The sequence below is a fragment of the Microtus oregoni genome, unplaced genomic scaffold, assembly GCF_018167655.1.
Source record: "Microtus oregoni isolate MIOR12 unplaced genomic scaffold, Mior012 000004F_ref0000308, whole genome shotgun sequence".
NCBI lineage: Eukaryota > Metazoa > Chordata > Mammalia > Rodentia > Cricetidae > Microtus > Microtus oregoni.
Window position 1 is genome coordinate 17,929,105 of NW_024543063.1, and position 17,811 is coordinate 17,946,915.

Here is a 17,811-nt window from a genome sequence, read left to right on the forward strand (position 1 = left end):
ACAAAGTAGGAATGAAAATAATTTTATGATTGGGGATTACAACCTTATGGATTTATTAAAGGGTTGGAGCATTAGGAAGGTTGAGAACCATGTCTCTAGCCTCTCACTGAGCCATCTCACCAGTCCTGATGTTATGCGGTTTTAAGTAGATGTAGTGACATATGTGTAGGGAGATAGAGGAATGGCGTGTTCATTCCCATTGCTTCGTATGTTTGACAGATCATAGAAAGCATGACTTTAAATCTAAAACAATTGAGTGATCTCTCAGAGCACAGGGAGGTGAAACAAAAAGAACCACGAAACAAACCCAGACAGTTTGCAGTGTTCCTGTCAACTGTGTCCTTTTAAACATCCGTTTATTTGTGTATGTGCACATAGGTACATGCATGTGTGCCATGCATTCATTTGGATGTCAGAGGACCAGAGGACAACTGGTGGGAAGGAGTTCTCTCCTTCCACCATGCGGGGCCTAGGGTTAGAACTGCGGTCATCGGGCTTGGCAGCAGGTGCCTCTACCCCTGAGCTGTTGTCTCACTGGCTGGCCTGTGTCCCTTTGTCTTCCGGTCTCAAGCTGATGTTTTCTACAACGGTGGCTAGCATGCCATTTTCTAAGGAACCAGGGTTGTACTTTTTTCATCTAATAAGGATTTATTCTGCACTATACAATAGCAATGTTATATTCTGGAGAATTCTAGAAACATTCCTTCAGCTCAGGCCAGGATCACCTTTCATCTTTGCTATCGTCCTCGCATGCTGGGGAACAGATGTAGGACATCGCCTGTGCTAGGCTAACCTACCACTGAGTCATTCCCGGTCCCATCAAGGGTTCCCTCCAGACACTCTTTGCACTTGAAGTCCATCTTCCCCGTAGGATCTATTCCAAATGTGAAGGATGAAGTTGTAAACCATTTGAATGGCCTGGTACTTTAAAATGACCGCTGAGCCATTTTACAGTTGAACTTCATCCTAAGTCAGAACCTTTAGCCTTTCCCAAACTGTCCACTCTGCTTGTGGAATCACAGAGCCGCTGATGATGCCCTCAAGCCACTAAAGCAGCCTGGTCCCTAACCCTCACGTTGCATATTCTTCTCCATGCTTCTGTGCTGGTGTGCCCTGCATTCCATCCTCTCCCCTTCTCTTGCCTGCTGCCCCAGGCCCAGCAGAAGCATCATCTCTACAAATGCTACTGACCCCTGCATCTGCATCCTGCCAGGTGGTTCATTACCCTCGCTTGAACCTGACACCTGGCAGTTAAGTCCTGGGAAAAATAAATAAAGGTTATTTCTACAAAGACAATTAAAGAGGCTGATGTGGACTACATACTAAGATCCTGCCTAAAATAGAAGTTGCATAAAATGTTTTGTGCAGTTTGAAACATTTGGGTCCCATCCCCAAGAGACCTCTGTGTGTGTGTGTGTGTGTGTGTGTGTGTGTGTGTGTGTGTTTACAAAAGTGAAAAGCATCTCAAGTCTGAAACATTTATTGTCCCCAGCATTTTGAATACAAATAGTCAGCCTAGAGTAATTCTATATATTTTTGAAGTGCTATAAAATCTTGACACCAGAGACTTGGTGTTAATTGTTTTTTAAAAGGCATCAGCTCTCTGCCAAATTATTGATGAGCCACAGCTTATTAAAAATTATTCATCTATTAAACATTGCACAGAGGCTCATCCTGTGCTGAGCACTATACCTGGTGATGGGAATTAGTCACAGAAAAATAAACAAACAAACAAACAAAAAAAAAAAAAAAACAGGTTCTGTCATGCTCTCCTGGGACCCCTTATAGGCAAAACCAGACAGTGAAAAGTCACAAAGCAATGGAAGTTCCTTGGAGTCGTGTTCGGGACATGGCCAGAGCCCCTCCCCCACTCTAGAAAATTGGGCACTTTATTTATTTATTTATTTATTTGGTTTTTTCGAGACAGGGTTTCTCTGTGGCTTTGGAGCCTGTCCTGGAACTAGCTCTGTAGACCAGGCTGGTCTCGAACTCACAGAGATCCGCCTGCCTCTGCCTCCCGAGTGCTGGGATTAAAGGCATGCACCACCATCGCCCGGCTAAAACTGGGCACTTTATACAAGCTTTTTAAACTGAAGCCTTGATAGATAAGAAGCACTCGGCTCTGTGGGCATTGAGAGGGGAGGGCGTCCTAGCACAAGAAAGGCCTGGAACAAGAAAGAGCTCACTGCATGGAGGAATGCTGAAGGACGATAATTACGGGGCAGAGGCAGACATTGCTTCTGGAAGCTTCCAGGATCTCAAATGCTCCTAATATGCTTCCCAGAGGACTTCTTCTGTCTCCCTGGACAACATGGAGTGAGCTACTTGCAGCTACTCAGATTTGGTTCTGCTACTGACATCCCTGAGATCTTGCTTGTTACTTCCCTCAACGGGTACCTCACTTCTCAACTACGTGAAATGAGACAAGAAGAGGTATTCTCTGCCCCAGACTATGATGCTAATAACCTCAATGTCAAAGCATGTAGAAGTTACTGAATCTCTAGAGGCCTGTTATTTCATTCAATGAAAATTCAACTTGTATTTACCAAACAAAAGTATTCGGGTGACTATGGAGAGCCGGGTACTGTTTGAGACTTTGAACAAAAAACAAGGCAGAGCGTCCACTCAGTGTGGGAATGAAGCTAATAAAAGAAATGTATAGTAGGCCAACATGGGGGAATATACACCTGTAATTCCAGTGCTTTCAAGGTAGAGGAAGGAAGGGCAGAAGCTCAAGGTCATCCCTAGCTTCATAGAGACTCTGAGACCAGTTGGAGGCCTGTGTCACACTCAAACTGTTTAAGCTCTTCTAGAACATTTGAAATTCATGAATATCCTTACACACTGACTTTTGTTCACTGGGAAGCCAATCTTCCCAGTCTAAACAGACTTCCAGGCAAACCTTGCCAGAGAGCTCGATTTCAGAAAGTGTCAGGCATCTTCCCGTGGGTGTTACTGGTGTTTAAAATAAAACACGTGCTGTAATTCAGGTCTGCTAAGGTATTGCATCCCACAATGGGTCTGTTCAGTCCCTTTAATTGTCAGCATTGCACGAACCTCTGTTTTCTAGTGGAATGTGGAGACAAGAGAGGGGAAGAATATGGCCGTGTGCCCCAAAGGCACATTCTGGCAGACTCCAGTCAAACCTTTCTCATTAAAAAGGGTCATGGGGAGGTTACTGCCCTAGCTATAGCCCTGTTTGGGATATGTGGGTGGTGTGACCAACAGCCTGCCAATAACCTTTCAATAACTAGAGTTAATCACTCACTGGCCAAGTAGGGGCTCAGAGCATCCTGGCTCTCCCCCTGGCTTTGCCTCTGCTGTCCCAACCTCCTCCTTTGCTCCCTGCAGTGAGCAGGCGTCAAGCTGGAGAGCTCCCAGACCTTTGTCCCTTCCTACTTAAAGACTGGCTCTCCAGGAGGGAGGTCATCTCACCCCGTGGGAGAAGGACTTTCTTCTCTGCTCTGGGAATCCTTATCACAAAGACCAAAGAGGGGGTGCAGCCAGAGAGGGGGAGAAAACGAGGCTGGTAAGACAGCTTTCTGAGCAAACATCTCTGCAGCCAAAAGGAATGGAAAATGTGGTTTTCAGGGAATCTGGGCTAAAGAATTTTTCAGATTCACTGTCATCTTGGTTTTAGACTCTCTTGGTTCAAGGGGTGGCAAACTATGTTATTTAGGGCTGAGCTCTGCAGCTTAATGTCTATTTTTTTTCTGGCAAAAAGATGTTGCCAGGCAGACAGCATGAAACCTCAGCATCAAGGGAACTAGTCTTTCAGTTAATCTGCCTGAGAGGTGTTCATCCCTGAGATATGAGAGCGTCCCATGGAAGAGAGTCACAAGGTTGAATCAGTTCTCCGGAGAGAGGCTAGGTCAGAGACCAGGAACCTATGAGGTGCAAGTTCCTAGCTGGAGAAGTAGGGTGGTGAGGGGTGAGAACTGTGAATCCTAGCATCTAACTGAAGGCTGCTATTTTTACCTTGGGAGGAAGAGAAGTGAAATGGAACTGAGCAGGGAAGGCTATGAAGACCAGATGGCATTTGGTAGCTGTGCTGTTGATTTGAGGGTGTCGAAGAAAACCACACACACCTATAATTCTAGCACTCAGGTGGCAGAGACTATATGGTGAGTTTCAGGTTAGACAGAGCTACATAAATGAGACCCTGTCTTCGAAAAATCATGTACCCAGTGTCTAAATTTTAAGACAGTTTTGCTGTGTGTAGTTGACAGTCACTCCTGATTTGAGCGTGAATCATGCGGACAGTGGTTTTTCCCGGTGTTGGTGACATAGCCCATGACATCAAGCAGAGAATGGAAATAGATGTTGGGTAAATCACTGGAGGAGTCCAATTGGCTGTGCCCCTAGATTGCCCGAGCAGACTCACATCCAGAGGGCCCTCCCCGAAACTGCGTCATTGTAAGTGAATTTTCTTCCCTACTTCCTGCAATTATGCATCCCATAACCTTGTTAGGCTTCATATTTGTTTTTAATCCTCATATATTCCCTTTGCTCTCCATTTCCGCTCTGTGTCTAGCTGGTAATTCAGTTTGTCTGTGGGCTGCTGACGGCTGAGCACCTCATCATGGGCCGACTCTTCCCCCACACGTATGCGACTGTTTGAACATGAGCAGACATTGCTGGCAACATCCGCTTTCTGGACAAAGTCTACCATCAAGAGCATCACCTATTGTCTTTGCTGTTTGGCTCATTGTTAAAATGGAAGCCCTTTCTCTAGCAGGCCCCTGAGCACACAGGCTTCTCCAGCACTCTTTCCTTGTGGGAAATAGTTAATTCCTGTTGGTTGTAGCAGGAATTGCATGAGCTAGCACCGTCAGTCGAGACTTCTTTCAGAGCAGGGCTGCTAGCTGCTCATGGGAAAAGAAAGCCCACCCCGCCCCCAGAACCCTGGATGTAATTCAGAACAGGGATGGGTGCCATTGATGTTAGATCTCTCAGTCTAATAACTTAGAAATGAATCTTTCTTATTTCTTTGGTGTGAGCATCCTGTAGATCTTTGTTGCTTTCCATTAAGAATGTGGGCCTGTGACAGACATTCTCAGATGGCTTCAGCTTGAGCCACTCAGAATATAGAGAGGCCCATATATATATCTTTATAGAAGGTGAGCTTAAAAGACATATCTGATCAAGTATACAAGGACCGTTGATGGCTGGCCAGAATACTAGGGCTCTCTGTCAATGACTTTAGCCCAAAGTCAGGCTCTTGTTGATGGAATCACAAGACTGAGTGGGCCTCCCTCCTCACCAGGACATGCAAAAGCACAATGGAAGGAAATTCAGTGCATCTCCCCTTGTCTCGAGATAATTCAAGACTGGACAACCTTGGGAGCTAGACCTGTTCTAAGATACACTGATCTGGAACCCCATTTGATGATATTCATGCTTTTCCCGACTACTTCTGTCCCAATCCCCAGAAAATCTGAGCCATCTTACAAAACCTCCAATAATTTAGCCTACAGAGTTGTTTTCTTATTTTGCGAAGGAGTTGAGACGTTGGCACTTGTGTTGGAAGGGGGCATCTATTTTTATGACCATCTTCTTAAAGACAAATATTTTCTCTGTCTTCACAATGAAACAGAAGTTTCCCTGGATCCCATTGGATTCTATGTGGATTCTGAACTTCAGATAGCAGCTAGCATGAATGTTTGGCTTTTGAAGTCCTATCTCATTATATGTGAGGCTGGCCTCAGACATAACCCTTTTGCCTCAGCCGCCCATCTAATTGCATGAGTTTTAATAACAAAAAATTTAAAAGATCCTCTCCATCTCCTGAGCATCAGATTTCAGAGAACAAGAACTTGGCTAGTGTTCAATGTATGCACATTTCCTGCTTGCTTGCATTTATTCATTCATTTCCTGGGCTTGCTGTAGGAGTTGAGAGGTAAAATATCTGTACACCAGACACGATCACATGTAAAGATAAGTTACCTATTGTCATAGGTAACTGTATAATTGTAAACATAAAACTGTGATTCCCAGATGCTTAGTCTGCAAGGTATTTCACTATTTTTAGTTTAAATATATATATCGTTGATTGATCACATTGCATATATGAACTAACAGTGGTCTGGGGAGATAGTTAAACAGGTGAGTGCTTGCTGAACAAGTGTGAGGGTCTGAGCTTAGATCCCCAGCATCCATGTAAAGCCAAGCATGGGGTAATATGATGATAACCCCAACCCTGGAGGATAAAGGTAGACCCCTGGAGCTTGCTGGCCTCAAGTTTCAAGTTTAGTGAGAGGTTGTGTCTTGAAAGACTGAGATAGAAAAAGACACAGGACTTTGATCTCTGGTCTCTACAAGCTTATGCATGGACAACTCACACAGGCATGAGGATGCACTCGCACACGCATAAAAGACCTTGGTTTCATAAATGTTTCACTAACTGGTCCACCAATTTAAAGAACAATGATAAAGGAAAATCAACATGAGTCTCATGGCTGGGGAAGAATCTAGGAAGAGGTTTTATGAACAACTGCATTTTGAGAAAGACTTGAGTTGAGTGAACTTGGAACTCATGAGAAAAACCTCCTCAGCAAGATTGGTAGGAGGCCCACAAGAACTGAGATCTGTACATAGGCCACTTAAAAGTCTGTCAAGCCAGGCTTGACAACACCAGACAGCTAATCATTATGCCGTTCTTACTCCTTGATGACCAAGAATGAACTTGGCTGCTTGGGGAAGGCAGGAATTATTATGTGCATGAAAATCTCTAATAACCCACAAGATACACCATGCAAAGCATGCCTCTTTGCCATCCCAGAACTCCATCTAAGCCCCTTCAGATTTATCATTCATTTCCCCCCCATGTCTACACACATTTATATGTAAATCATCTTAAAATATGCAAATAGAAGCTACGTATCTTCTCACAGCATCTTGGTTTTCTCATTTAGCTGTAATTATGTTTAAATGTGCATGATTTATTTAGCCAGTGTCCTAACATGCATATTTACAGTCTTCAGGGTTTTGCTGGTGCTTGATGTTTGCTCCTTTGAAAGGGGTGTGCTTCCATGTGGTTTTGCTTTTATATGTGTTGCATGACTCCTAGGACTGACTGATCACCGACTCGTGATCTATGTCAGTAATGAGCCTGATTCTGATGCATTAAGAAATGAAACGGAGCCCTTTGTGGTGGTGCATACCTTTAATTTCAGCACCAGGGAAGCAGAAACAGAAAGATATCTCTGAGTTTGAGGCTAGCCTGGTCTACATAGTGAGTTCCTGGACAGGGAACTATGTAAGAGACCCTGTCACACACCCCACTCCCACAAAAAGAAGTGGGAGAGAGGGACCAGTGAGGTGATTCATTGGACAGAAGTGCTTCCTGTTGAAGCCCAAGGACCTGAACTCAGCTGCTGACATCAACATAAGCACATGGGCACGGCAGCACATGCCTGTCATCATCCTAGCTTAAGGATGTGGAGAAAGGTGAATCCCTGAGCTTGCTAGCCAGCTAGTCTGGCCAAATAACAATTAAGAGACCAATCAGAACCAAGATGGAGAGCAATGAAGAAGAGAGTCATTGATATCTTGCCTCTATGGGCACATGCACACATTCTTGTGCACACGTGCATGCATGCACATGTACACACATACACCTACACACTGAGAAACACAATAGGTGTAAACAAATGGGAAAACTGTGCTTCTAGGCTAACTCTCCCTGTCCTCTGGTCGCCAACAATTGATGAGTGATATGGTGAAGTCTTGATGTGAGGACAGCTGCTAGCCCTGCTGTTTAACCGTGAATCCTTGGCTGTGATGCCCCCGTGATAAAGGAGGTGCAGGGCATAGCCAGAAAGAAGAAATATGTTAGGGTTTGTCAAGATGTCTGTGTGTGTGTGTGTGTGTGTGTGTGTGTGTGCGCATGTGCGTGTGTGTGTGTGTGTGCAGGTGTCATTTGGAAAGGCCTCTGGGTTCTCCTTCCAACCCTGCAGCTGCTTTGACTTCACCCACACATGGGGCTGGGAGTCCTCTGTGGGAAGGACAGGCTGGGACAGCAGGAAAGATGCGAATGAGTAGCTCTGCCTTCAGAGAGCCGTGTAGCTGCTTTACTCATAACATAGCAGTTTCAGGAATCCTCTGCTTTCTAAACAATTTCTGCTTTATTCACACTTCAATGAAAAATCAAGTCACACTAAGGGAGGATGTGTTTGACGTGGTAGAGTTGTCCTTTGGGGTGCTAATAAAGAGAAGGCTGGCACGCTAGGAGAAAGAGAGTCAGCTTCTCTCCCAGCTCCTTATAAGCTCAACCTTCTAGGACAAGTGTACGTTGGATGCTTTTTTACGGTGTGAGGACGAGGTTCACACTGAGAGAGTTGGTCTAGTGGGCTGCCATTGGTCTGAGCACCACATCTGTCCACCTGTGCTCCAATCGTGTTGCAGGCTAAGTGAAGTAACTACATAGGTTAAGGGCTGGGGAGAGGAGCAGGCTCTGTGGGATGATAGTCATGAGTGTGCTATACTAGGAAAAAAAGATAAATGTCATGTGTGTCCTTCCATAATGCCAGTAGTTTAAAGGCAGCAATTTGCCTGATCATCCCACTTTCCCTGGTAATCCAGCAAAGGTGAACACAGGTTCCTTTATTCCAATTTTAATTACTAAAATCAACTCTCATACCACACCACATGGTAAATACACATGCACATGCATATGTACACACACACACACGCACGCGCATGCACACATATCTGAGTTACAGAACGTGTGCCAAAAGTTAGACACTGCAAAAGTTCCAAGTGATTCCGGAAGCCATGCGATAGGAACGTAGATGGAGCCTGTGCTGCCAAGGGAAGGACCCCAAACCAGCCGCTGGAGAGCAGCTGCCTCTGGAAGTCAGACTGCTGTGGAGCCAGGCCGCAGTGAGAATGCAGGGTTGAGGCAATCAGTGAGGTGGCAGGCAGCTCCCGGTCCCAAGGCAGAATGGGCAGACGGATGGATGGCAGGTCCGGGCACGCAAACGGAGCAGCAGTTGAGTAGACCAGAAACCGAGCTGAGCTGTGACCTCTGGGAGTGATGGGAGTCCTTTACCTGTTGGTCCTTTGTGTCTGATGACAGGCTGGTGGGACTGTTACCATCACGGGTGGATGCTCACCTGTCTATAGCATCAAGTAAGGGAGTTATACCCTTTCTTCAGTCTTGTGTGTCCAATACGTTCTTGGGCAAGGCTCCTGTGATGTGGCTTTAATATGTCCATGTGCTTCCCCACTATCACCCAGGAAATAATCATCTATCAGTCTGTGCCACATGGTTGGTGCCGGGCAGATGGCGGTGTTTGCAGGTGTATCCAGGCATACAGTCTCCATCTACCCTTAAAACTGAAACCAAAAGCTGATTGCAAACTGGTCTCTCGGGGCAAGGGACATCCCGAAAAGCCTGTCTTTCCCCAGGTGTGGGCTAACTGAGAGCGGGGCCCAGCCTGCGCACAGTAACACAACGCTTGTCACGCTTGCCCAGGGACCTGAGCTCAGTCCTTGGCACCTGCATAAGAGCTGGGTGTGGTGCCTGCCTCGGACCCCAGTGCTGGATCTGAAGAGAGATAGGAAGATCCTGGGGGCCAGATAGCCAGTGCAGAGGGAAGTGTGAGCTCCAGATTTAGTGAGTGATCCTGCCTTGAAAAATAAAATGAGAGCAACTGAGGAAAACACCAGCATTGACCTCTGGCTTCCACACGTACACACTGCATACACTACATACCCAAAACAGAGATAGTAAGCAAGCAAAAATAAATAAATAAATAGAAAATAGAAGAAAAAGGTTAATACCTGCCATCTAATCCTATCAAACCCCTGCTCATCTCAAAGTAGCATGAAACCTGACCTAGCTAGCTTGCCAAAGCCATTAGTGATTGGGAATTGCTTCCTGTGTTGCCGCCTCCTGGATTTTTGCCTTTGTGGCCAGGCCTTTAGGGCCACATCCCAAAGGAACAGGATAAATGGTGGCAGTTAATTGGATCCCTTTAGGAAGGAGGGCCTCCAACAATGCAGAGAGACGCCCTTTCTGCATGGTGAGCCCTGTGGGGTTAATCATTAGACTCTTTAACTGGGGCATAAGTGGAGAAATCGCTGTCTTCTGATTTTAAATAGACTTTAATTTTTTAGGTCAGTTTTAAGTGGACAATAAAACTGGGCAAAAATTGCGACGTTGTCCTATGCCCTCTGATCCCACTGAGAACATCCCACACCGTCACCCAAAGTTAACGGTTGACCTTAAGCGTCACTCCTGTTGGTTTGTATTCCTTGGGCTGTGACCAGTCGACAGTGGCACGCATTTATCATCAGAGTATCCAACAGAACGGCCTCACTGCCATAAAAGACTCTGCTCTGCCCGCTCGTCTTTCCATCTCTCTACCCCCAGCAACCACGGATCTTTCTACCGTCTTCACAGTTTGGCTCTTTCCTGAATGTAATACAGTTAGAACCACATGTGTGTGGCCTCTCTAGACTAGCTTCTTTTACTTAGTAGTATGCATCTAAGGTTGCTCCATGCCTTACAGGGCTGGATCACTCGTTTCTCTCGAGTGCTGAAATGTATCACTATGTATGTATGTATGTATGTACATATATACATATATATTCTAAAAACATCTCATTTGTTCCTAAGTTTTGGTTACTATGAATAGAGCTTCTATAGACACTTGTGTGTAAAGTTTTTATATACATATATAAATTTTCCTACTCATTTGAATAAAGGCCAAGTATGATTCCCAAACTTGGATGTTTAACTTTGTGAAAATAAAATTTTAAATGGTCGCCCTAAGTGCATTCACTAGTTTGCTTTCCCACCAGTGAGGAATGGGTGTCTCTTTCACTCCATATCCTTGCCAGCACGTGGGATTGTCAGGCTTTTGAACTTTGGCCGCTCTAATATGTACATAACTGCGTCTCACTTCTAATTTAATGTACAATCAATGACATGTGATGTTGAACATTTGAAGTCTCAGACTCAACGTTTCCCCCCTCGGTTCTGTCAGCTACACCACCTCCATTTGTGTTTTTCAGTGCTGGGAAATCCATGGAACATGACTGGTAAACTCTCTACCGTGGAGCCAGAGCCCTGGACTCTATTTTTGTAAAGCATAATGCTTTGAATTAAACCCATAAAATGCAGTTAAGCCGGGCATCCTTTGGCCATATGAGTTCACTTGCTCTGTGAGAAAAAGGACCATGTCTATTTTGTTCTGCATATTATTTCCCACCAGTATAATGTCTTTCTCTTAGTAATCCACCAACGGCTTACTGAATATAGTGGTTGAATACAAGTCTCCCAAAACACATGTCCAAATCCTAAACCCAGAACATGAGAGTATTACCTTTTAGGGAGGAGAGTTCTGATGGACATAAGAAAGAGGAGGATCTTGGGACGTTCATCTTAGATCCTCCAGTTGGGCCAGACCAACAGGTATCCTCAGAGGGGTAGAAGAGGAGTAAGAAATGAGACCCCCGATTCAGGGATTGTAATGAGCTCATCAAGAAGTGCTCACAGGCACCAGAAACTGGAAGAGGCAAAGAAAGAACCCTGCCCAAGCCTCAGAGTGCGCATGGATCCGCTGACTTCTGATTTCAGACGTCTGGCCTCCGTGTCCTAGGTGACCACTAACCCACTTTCTGACTCTGCACTTATCTGGTCTGGACATTTGTATGAATAGAATCATACAGTATGTTTGTCTTTTGAGTCTAGCCGTCAAAACAGCGTACTAACAACTTTTAGATACTAACTACAGGGTACAGAGCCAACTACACATGTGTTCTTTTAAGCTTAGTATGCCTTGAATCATATAAAATGCTGTCATTGCTTAGGCATGTCTACAAGAAAATACTTCATAGGGTGGATGAGCCTCTGAACCTGCTCTTCTGTTTAGGAGATGTCAAGTGTGCCAAGTGCCATTCCTGGGGCACACAAGTGTCATGCAGAAGCCACAGATCCAACAAACAGCATTTGCCCCAAGTGAGAAACCTTGAGAAAGCTCAAATAAGCCAGGAGCCATCCTTCCTTCAGTTCATACCCACAGGATCAGCCTTGGAAATACTGGTGCATGTTCAAATTGTGTTTTGAAATATATTTAGTATTCATTTGTCTATCAGAGGCTTCAGACTTGAGTGTTGCAATAGTCTTTTTACCTGGTGGAAACTCAAGGGTCACCTAAAACCAGTTTTCACCAAGTGGTATAGTCCTGTTTATCAGAAAGTAGTTAGTCTCCCCAGCTTTTTCCCTTCTCCGTGCTAGTGGTACCTGTGGTCACAGCTAACCTGGAGAGCATCCACCGATGCTGAGAGCTAGTGGCTAATTCTTCTCATCCTGAAAAGCACTTCCACAATACGTGGTAGGCTCTAGGATCCTATTCCTTCAGTTCCTTTCTTCTGTATTACTACCATGATTTCTCCCTCCTTGTCGTTCTCCTGATGGTTACAAGCCTACTCAGTACTCTTACATTATGAAAAAGAAAAATCAACATAAAATATTTTTCAAATCTCTTTTCACTGCTGGCCTGCATGGTACTGGATTCTGCAGCACCTTCTTAATTGCTCTCCCTCCAACCATTCCTGAGATCCCCACCCTAGCTGTACCCTTGGTATCAAAGGGATGGACCTGTTAGGCATGTAGGTCTATTTTTAAGAATTTTATATAAATAGCATTTGGCTGTGCCACTGGCATTGTCTAGTGCTCCATCCTGCAGCATTGTTCTAAGCTTTGTCTCTATCTGTCAACAGCACAGGTTTTTGCTTTTCCTTAGCATTCAGTCGCATGATGACACCACATTTTACTCACCTTCTGGCAGAAGCTGAGCTGTTTCTAGCCTGGGACTACTATTTAAAAAAAAAATACCTGCAATGAACATGCATACTCAAACCTTCGTGTGACACATGGTCTCACTGGTCAGGAGAAAATGTCTAGGGTGGTGTGGCTGGATCACATGATCAAAGTACGCTTAACATCCTCGGAAACTGCTGGACTTTTCCAGAGTGGTTGTGCTTTTGGATTTCCTCAGTGCATAGGCCGAGCTCCAGAATGTCTTAGGCCTGCCACTGCCTGATGGGTCTGGTTCCGTTTGTCTTGGCCATTCCAGCGGATGTAGGCTGGTGCGCCTCATTCGTTCAGCTCAGTGGTTCCACCTCCTAGTAACTCCCACCACTCTCCCACTGCCCCTTACCCAAGCCTTTGCTCATCCTGTCCTGCAACCTAGACACCTTTTTCCCTTCACTCCTCTTAATCAAGCTGTTTCCCTTCATCCTCAGCCCTAGGGTCTCTGGACCCAAGCGTCTTTCTGCGTGTACTGTTGGGGTTAGCTCTGTGTTGCTGTAACAAAAGACCCTAGAAAAGCAGCTTACGCAGAGGGAAGATTTATCCCGGCTCACAGTTTTGAAAGTTTGAAATCTATAAACCCCGTTGTTTAGGCCTTGTAATGGGTGAGGCAGTATATGTTGGTAGAGGAATGTGCTCACCTCGTGACGGCCGGAGAGCAACGAGAAAGAGAAAAGCAGAACCAATGACCTGACTTCTTTCCACGAGACCCTACAGCCATCAATTCCTGACAGACACCCACTAGAGTGTGTACCCTCGGGAGCTCTGTGGATAACTTTTTGTTAAGGTTTCCCTTTGTTCATTTGTTTTTAAGTGTTTGGTGAGAGTGTGCAGTCTTTTCCTACTCAAGGCCACGCTGACTGCAGATTGTTATATGTAGCAGTTGCTGAAAATGAACTCTACTCTCTTCGTGTGTGTCTTGGAGATTGTAGGTCTGTTTCCTCTTGTTTAAGGAAAGCTGTTCCTGTTGCCATTTTTATTTGGATTTTTTTTAATTGAAAATAATGTGTAGGTGTGGCAATGCCTTTTTTAAGTGAAGAACTATTGTCCTCCTAAGCCTCCTTTGAACTCAGAAAGGAAAATAGAAATGAAGTCAAAGGGACTTGGGAACTTCAAGAGAATTAAATTTGGTTCAAGTGAGGGTTACCCAATCTCTCTTGAAGTTGTGATTTTAAGGCTTCCAGTCTGTGAGCGTTTCCAGTGCTTTAAGGGAGGTAGAATTTGTCATTTATGCCTGTGATATTTTGTTTACATCGGTGGTGAGGAAGGGGCAGAGCTGTGGTATATTCGAGAAGCTTCTGAGAATTTCTCGGTAGTGGTAGTGTTTGCCATCTCCCTGGATAAAAGCTGGATGTAGTCTTACAGGTTCCCAGGAGGGAGGTGGGACCATGAAAAGAGGGGTCTCCAGGAGGCAGTTTGGTAATAAGGGATGGTTAAGAGGCTGTTTCAAAGCCCATTGGAAATCACAGTGATGGAATTCAGAGTGATTGTCCCTGAGGCTTCACAGCCTAAGGATTTGGCCTGCTACACACCATGACCTCTGCTGAGCATTAACCCAGGCACTCCTGTGGGGATACAGCTCCAGATTAATCTGCCACTTGAAGTGTGGAAAGAAAGCACCAGAAGGTGGAAATTCCTGGCAATCAGTTGGCTAATCCAAATAATTTTGAGATAGTCCTTCATAAGAGTATTGCCATAGTTGTGATAAGAAGGTTCATGACTAAAGCCATTGACACACTGGCCTGTGTAGGAAAGTCTTATGTCAGAAGGAGGTCCTGAGCTCCTGCACTGACAAAGGCCAGAAGGGGAGGGATGGAGGGAGACAGGCAGAACACCTCAGATAGGAGGAATGGAGAAGGGGATGGAGGAAAGAATGGATAGAAAAGGAAAGGGAAGAAAGGAGAGGAGAGGAGAGGAGAGGAGAGGAGAGGAGAGGAGAGGAGAGGAGAGGAGAGGAGAGGAAAGGTGCGGTGCAGAGATGGGCCCACTTCCAGTGGCACAGTCTCTACCAACCCTCAGACAATGGGTTGAATTGCAAAGACTGGGCTTGGGTAGCCATGTTGCTCTTACGCTCTCTTTCATAGATCATGGAATAGCCATATAAAGCTCTTTGACAAAACAAATGAGCCTGTGGTTAACAGCCTCATTCATCCACTTTTAGAGAGCATGAACAGCAAACCCTGGTTTCTATCTTATGCTTAGAATTCAAAACAAAGATTGTGTGAGGGCTGGATAAATGGTCCAGCAGATAGTGCACTTGCTGCTCCTGCGGAGGACCTGGGTTCTGTTCACAGCACCCAGGGCAGCTCACAACCATCAGTAACTCTACTTTCAGGGACTCTGATGCCCTTTCCTGAACTTTGCAATCGTCAAGCACATAGTACAGACATATACATGCAAGCAAAACACTTACATATATAAAATGAATATATCCAATACAAAAAAAAAGTTCTAAAACAATGAGGAAAATTTCTTCATTCAATGGCCTCATGAAGGAAAAACAAAATCTTTGACCAAATTCTAGGTTGACTTGACATTGTTATCAGTTTCAACATACCCCACTGTTTATTTTTTAGTTTTCTAAATGAAATTTAATTATGTCTGGCATCTTCCCTACATTTACCAGGAATGACAACAGCATTTGAAAAAAAAATACTTAGTGAAATATTTTATGAGAACAGTTCCTTTTGTGGTTACATCTGAAAACCATCTGATTGTTCAGAAGACGGTTGCAGTGAGAGCATTTAAAGGTTACACGGTTGTTGTCTGACTTGAGTACAGGGTCACTCTGGTCCAGACCAATCCTTAAAATGTGGATTCTGAAGACTCACTGCTTGGCTGAGGTTAGCACCTGACACACACACACGCTACCAACGTGTTCGTTAGGTATAAGCTTAAGAGGCTGCGGGGAGGACACGGTTGACAAAGTGCTTGCTGTATGTGTGGAGACCCGAATCTGGATCACCAGTGCCCTACAAAATATCCCCAGTGAGTTTGGGGCAGAGAGAAGGTGACTCCAGGCAGAGACTGGAAACTTCAGATAACAGATGTTTAGAGGTATAGTTATTATCCTTATTGGGTTATATTTATCTCAGACCTTTGGTTTTATAGTTGGTGATGTACATTGGCCAGGTGGCCAAGGACATCCTGAAGTGGCCCCGGCCGTCATCGCCACCCGTCGTGAAACTTGAGAAGAGAGTGGTTGCAGAATACGGGATGCCATCCACCCACGCCATGGCGGCCACTGCCATTTCCTTCACCCTCCTCATCTCTAGCATGGACAGGTACCAGGTAAGCTGGGGCCCCATTCATAGTCCCCCAACACTTACCTCTAATGGTAGAACGAGGAAGCCGAGCGAGGAGCAGTTCAGAATGTCTCAGATAGCTGCTTTGAGGGACAGTAAGATTTAAGAGGTAAAAATGAGGGAGTCTGGAACCTACAGGGACGTTGATAATTTCTTCATAAAGGAACTGTCTAATTTAGCGCCCAAATCAGATTATCCCTTTGAGTGAGTATGGGCCCCAGAATGAGAGCAGGGTGAGGGCTGCCTGCCGTCATCTCCACACGAACTGTTTACCTCAGCTGTTGCTTAGACAGATTTGCAACAGACACAAAGGATTTATGATCCTCATAAATGATCCCCCAGGGCAAAGATGATCCCACCAAATCCCTTTGCCAGACTCTCCTGACCTGGGGCAGAAGAGAGTTGGTACCCCAAATTACCTCCCAAGGATGACTCTGCCCCTGGTTAGGGACCAGTTATTAGAAATGATGACTTTTTTTTCAGAACCATATAAATGACAGGAGATTAATAAATGTTGAAAATAGAAGCATTCCATATAATATCTGTTTAGATGATAATTATAGTAAGACCTTTTCAAAGTTACTTGATTGCTGCGAGGAAGGTTTTTTTTTCTGTTATGGAGACATGTCGCTTTAACTTAGAGTTTAATTTCATAAATTATACTCACTAGCTGTTGGGAGTTTTAGATTTCATCGAATCTGTTGGTCTCATAGCTAAAGGGCAACAGTGGGCCACCCTGATCTTTGCCGCAGATATGCCCAGGCTGCTCCATATTCCAGGGTTCTTCATTCAGACAGCATGGTTAGAAGTCAGGACTGGATCGGGTCTCAGCTCTACCTCCAGTCTTTTTCCTGACCTAATGGACATAGATCCATTTCCTCAATGAGACAAGGATACTCATTAGGAATGTATCCAGCTACTTGTTTAACACTGTGTTGTAACTTATTAAAATGCCACGCCAAGACCCACATATATCGGGCATCTCCAGAACTGTCTGAGTTCATGCTGACTTTTGAGCTGGGTTTCACACATACTCCACTGCCCAGCAGGACACAGCAGACCCAGGCCCAGCCCAGTGTGCAGAGTGTTCTCAGTGCACAGAGAGATCTGTTGCGAATGTGCTGTCGTTTAGGGCAGAGATCAACACAGACCATCACAGTGGCAGGAATGTATGGCAATGGAGGGTTTTCACATCCTGATGGGCAGGAGGCATGGGGAAGACAGAGATTCTATCAGCATGCATAAGTGACCTTCATTCATTGGGGCACTCCTCTCAAACTTTACATCACTGAAATTTACATTAAATAGTGCCAGACTACAATGACCAAACATTCACTTGGTGAAGTATTTTATATTGAAACCAAAGTACACTCTATTTGGTTTAATCTTAAGAAAAGCCATTCCGCCAACACAAATAACTCCAATTAAACCAGATTAGACCAAATTAAAATGCCCATGTTTAATAAATGGAACACTCTCTGGTGGACCAAGACAACATGGCGGGAAGAGGAGCCCACACAAACCCCGGAGACCACATGTTCCTTTTTCTGGCATGAGCCTAAATAGCCTGAGGAGTGGTCCTGACCCTCCCCAGGGAGGGATCAGTGCTTGGTAGGCTGGGATTTGGAGTCTGGGCCAGGGACTAGAGTGACATTTCCAATCATTCATCCCTGACTCCTTGGA

The 17,811-nt window shown here is 45.0% G+C and overlaps 1 protein-coding gene across 2 annotated transcripts in view; it reads left to right on the forward strand.

Annotated features, from left to right (window-relative positions):
• Positions 1 to 17,811, forward strand: part of Sgpp2 (sphingosine-1-phosphate phosphatase 2) — a 114,149-nt gene that overhangs the window by 66,367 nt on the left and 29,971 nt on the right. For both annotated transcript variants that reach the window (XM_041650496.1, XM_041650497.1), the window contains one exon: positions 15,935 to 16,114. In XM_041650496.1, coding sequence (XP_041506430.1) covers positions 15,935 to 16,114 — 180 coding nt within the window. The remainder of the gene's footprint in view (positions 1 to 15,934; positions 16,115 to 17,811) is intronic.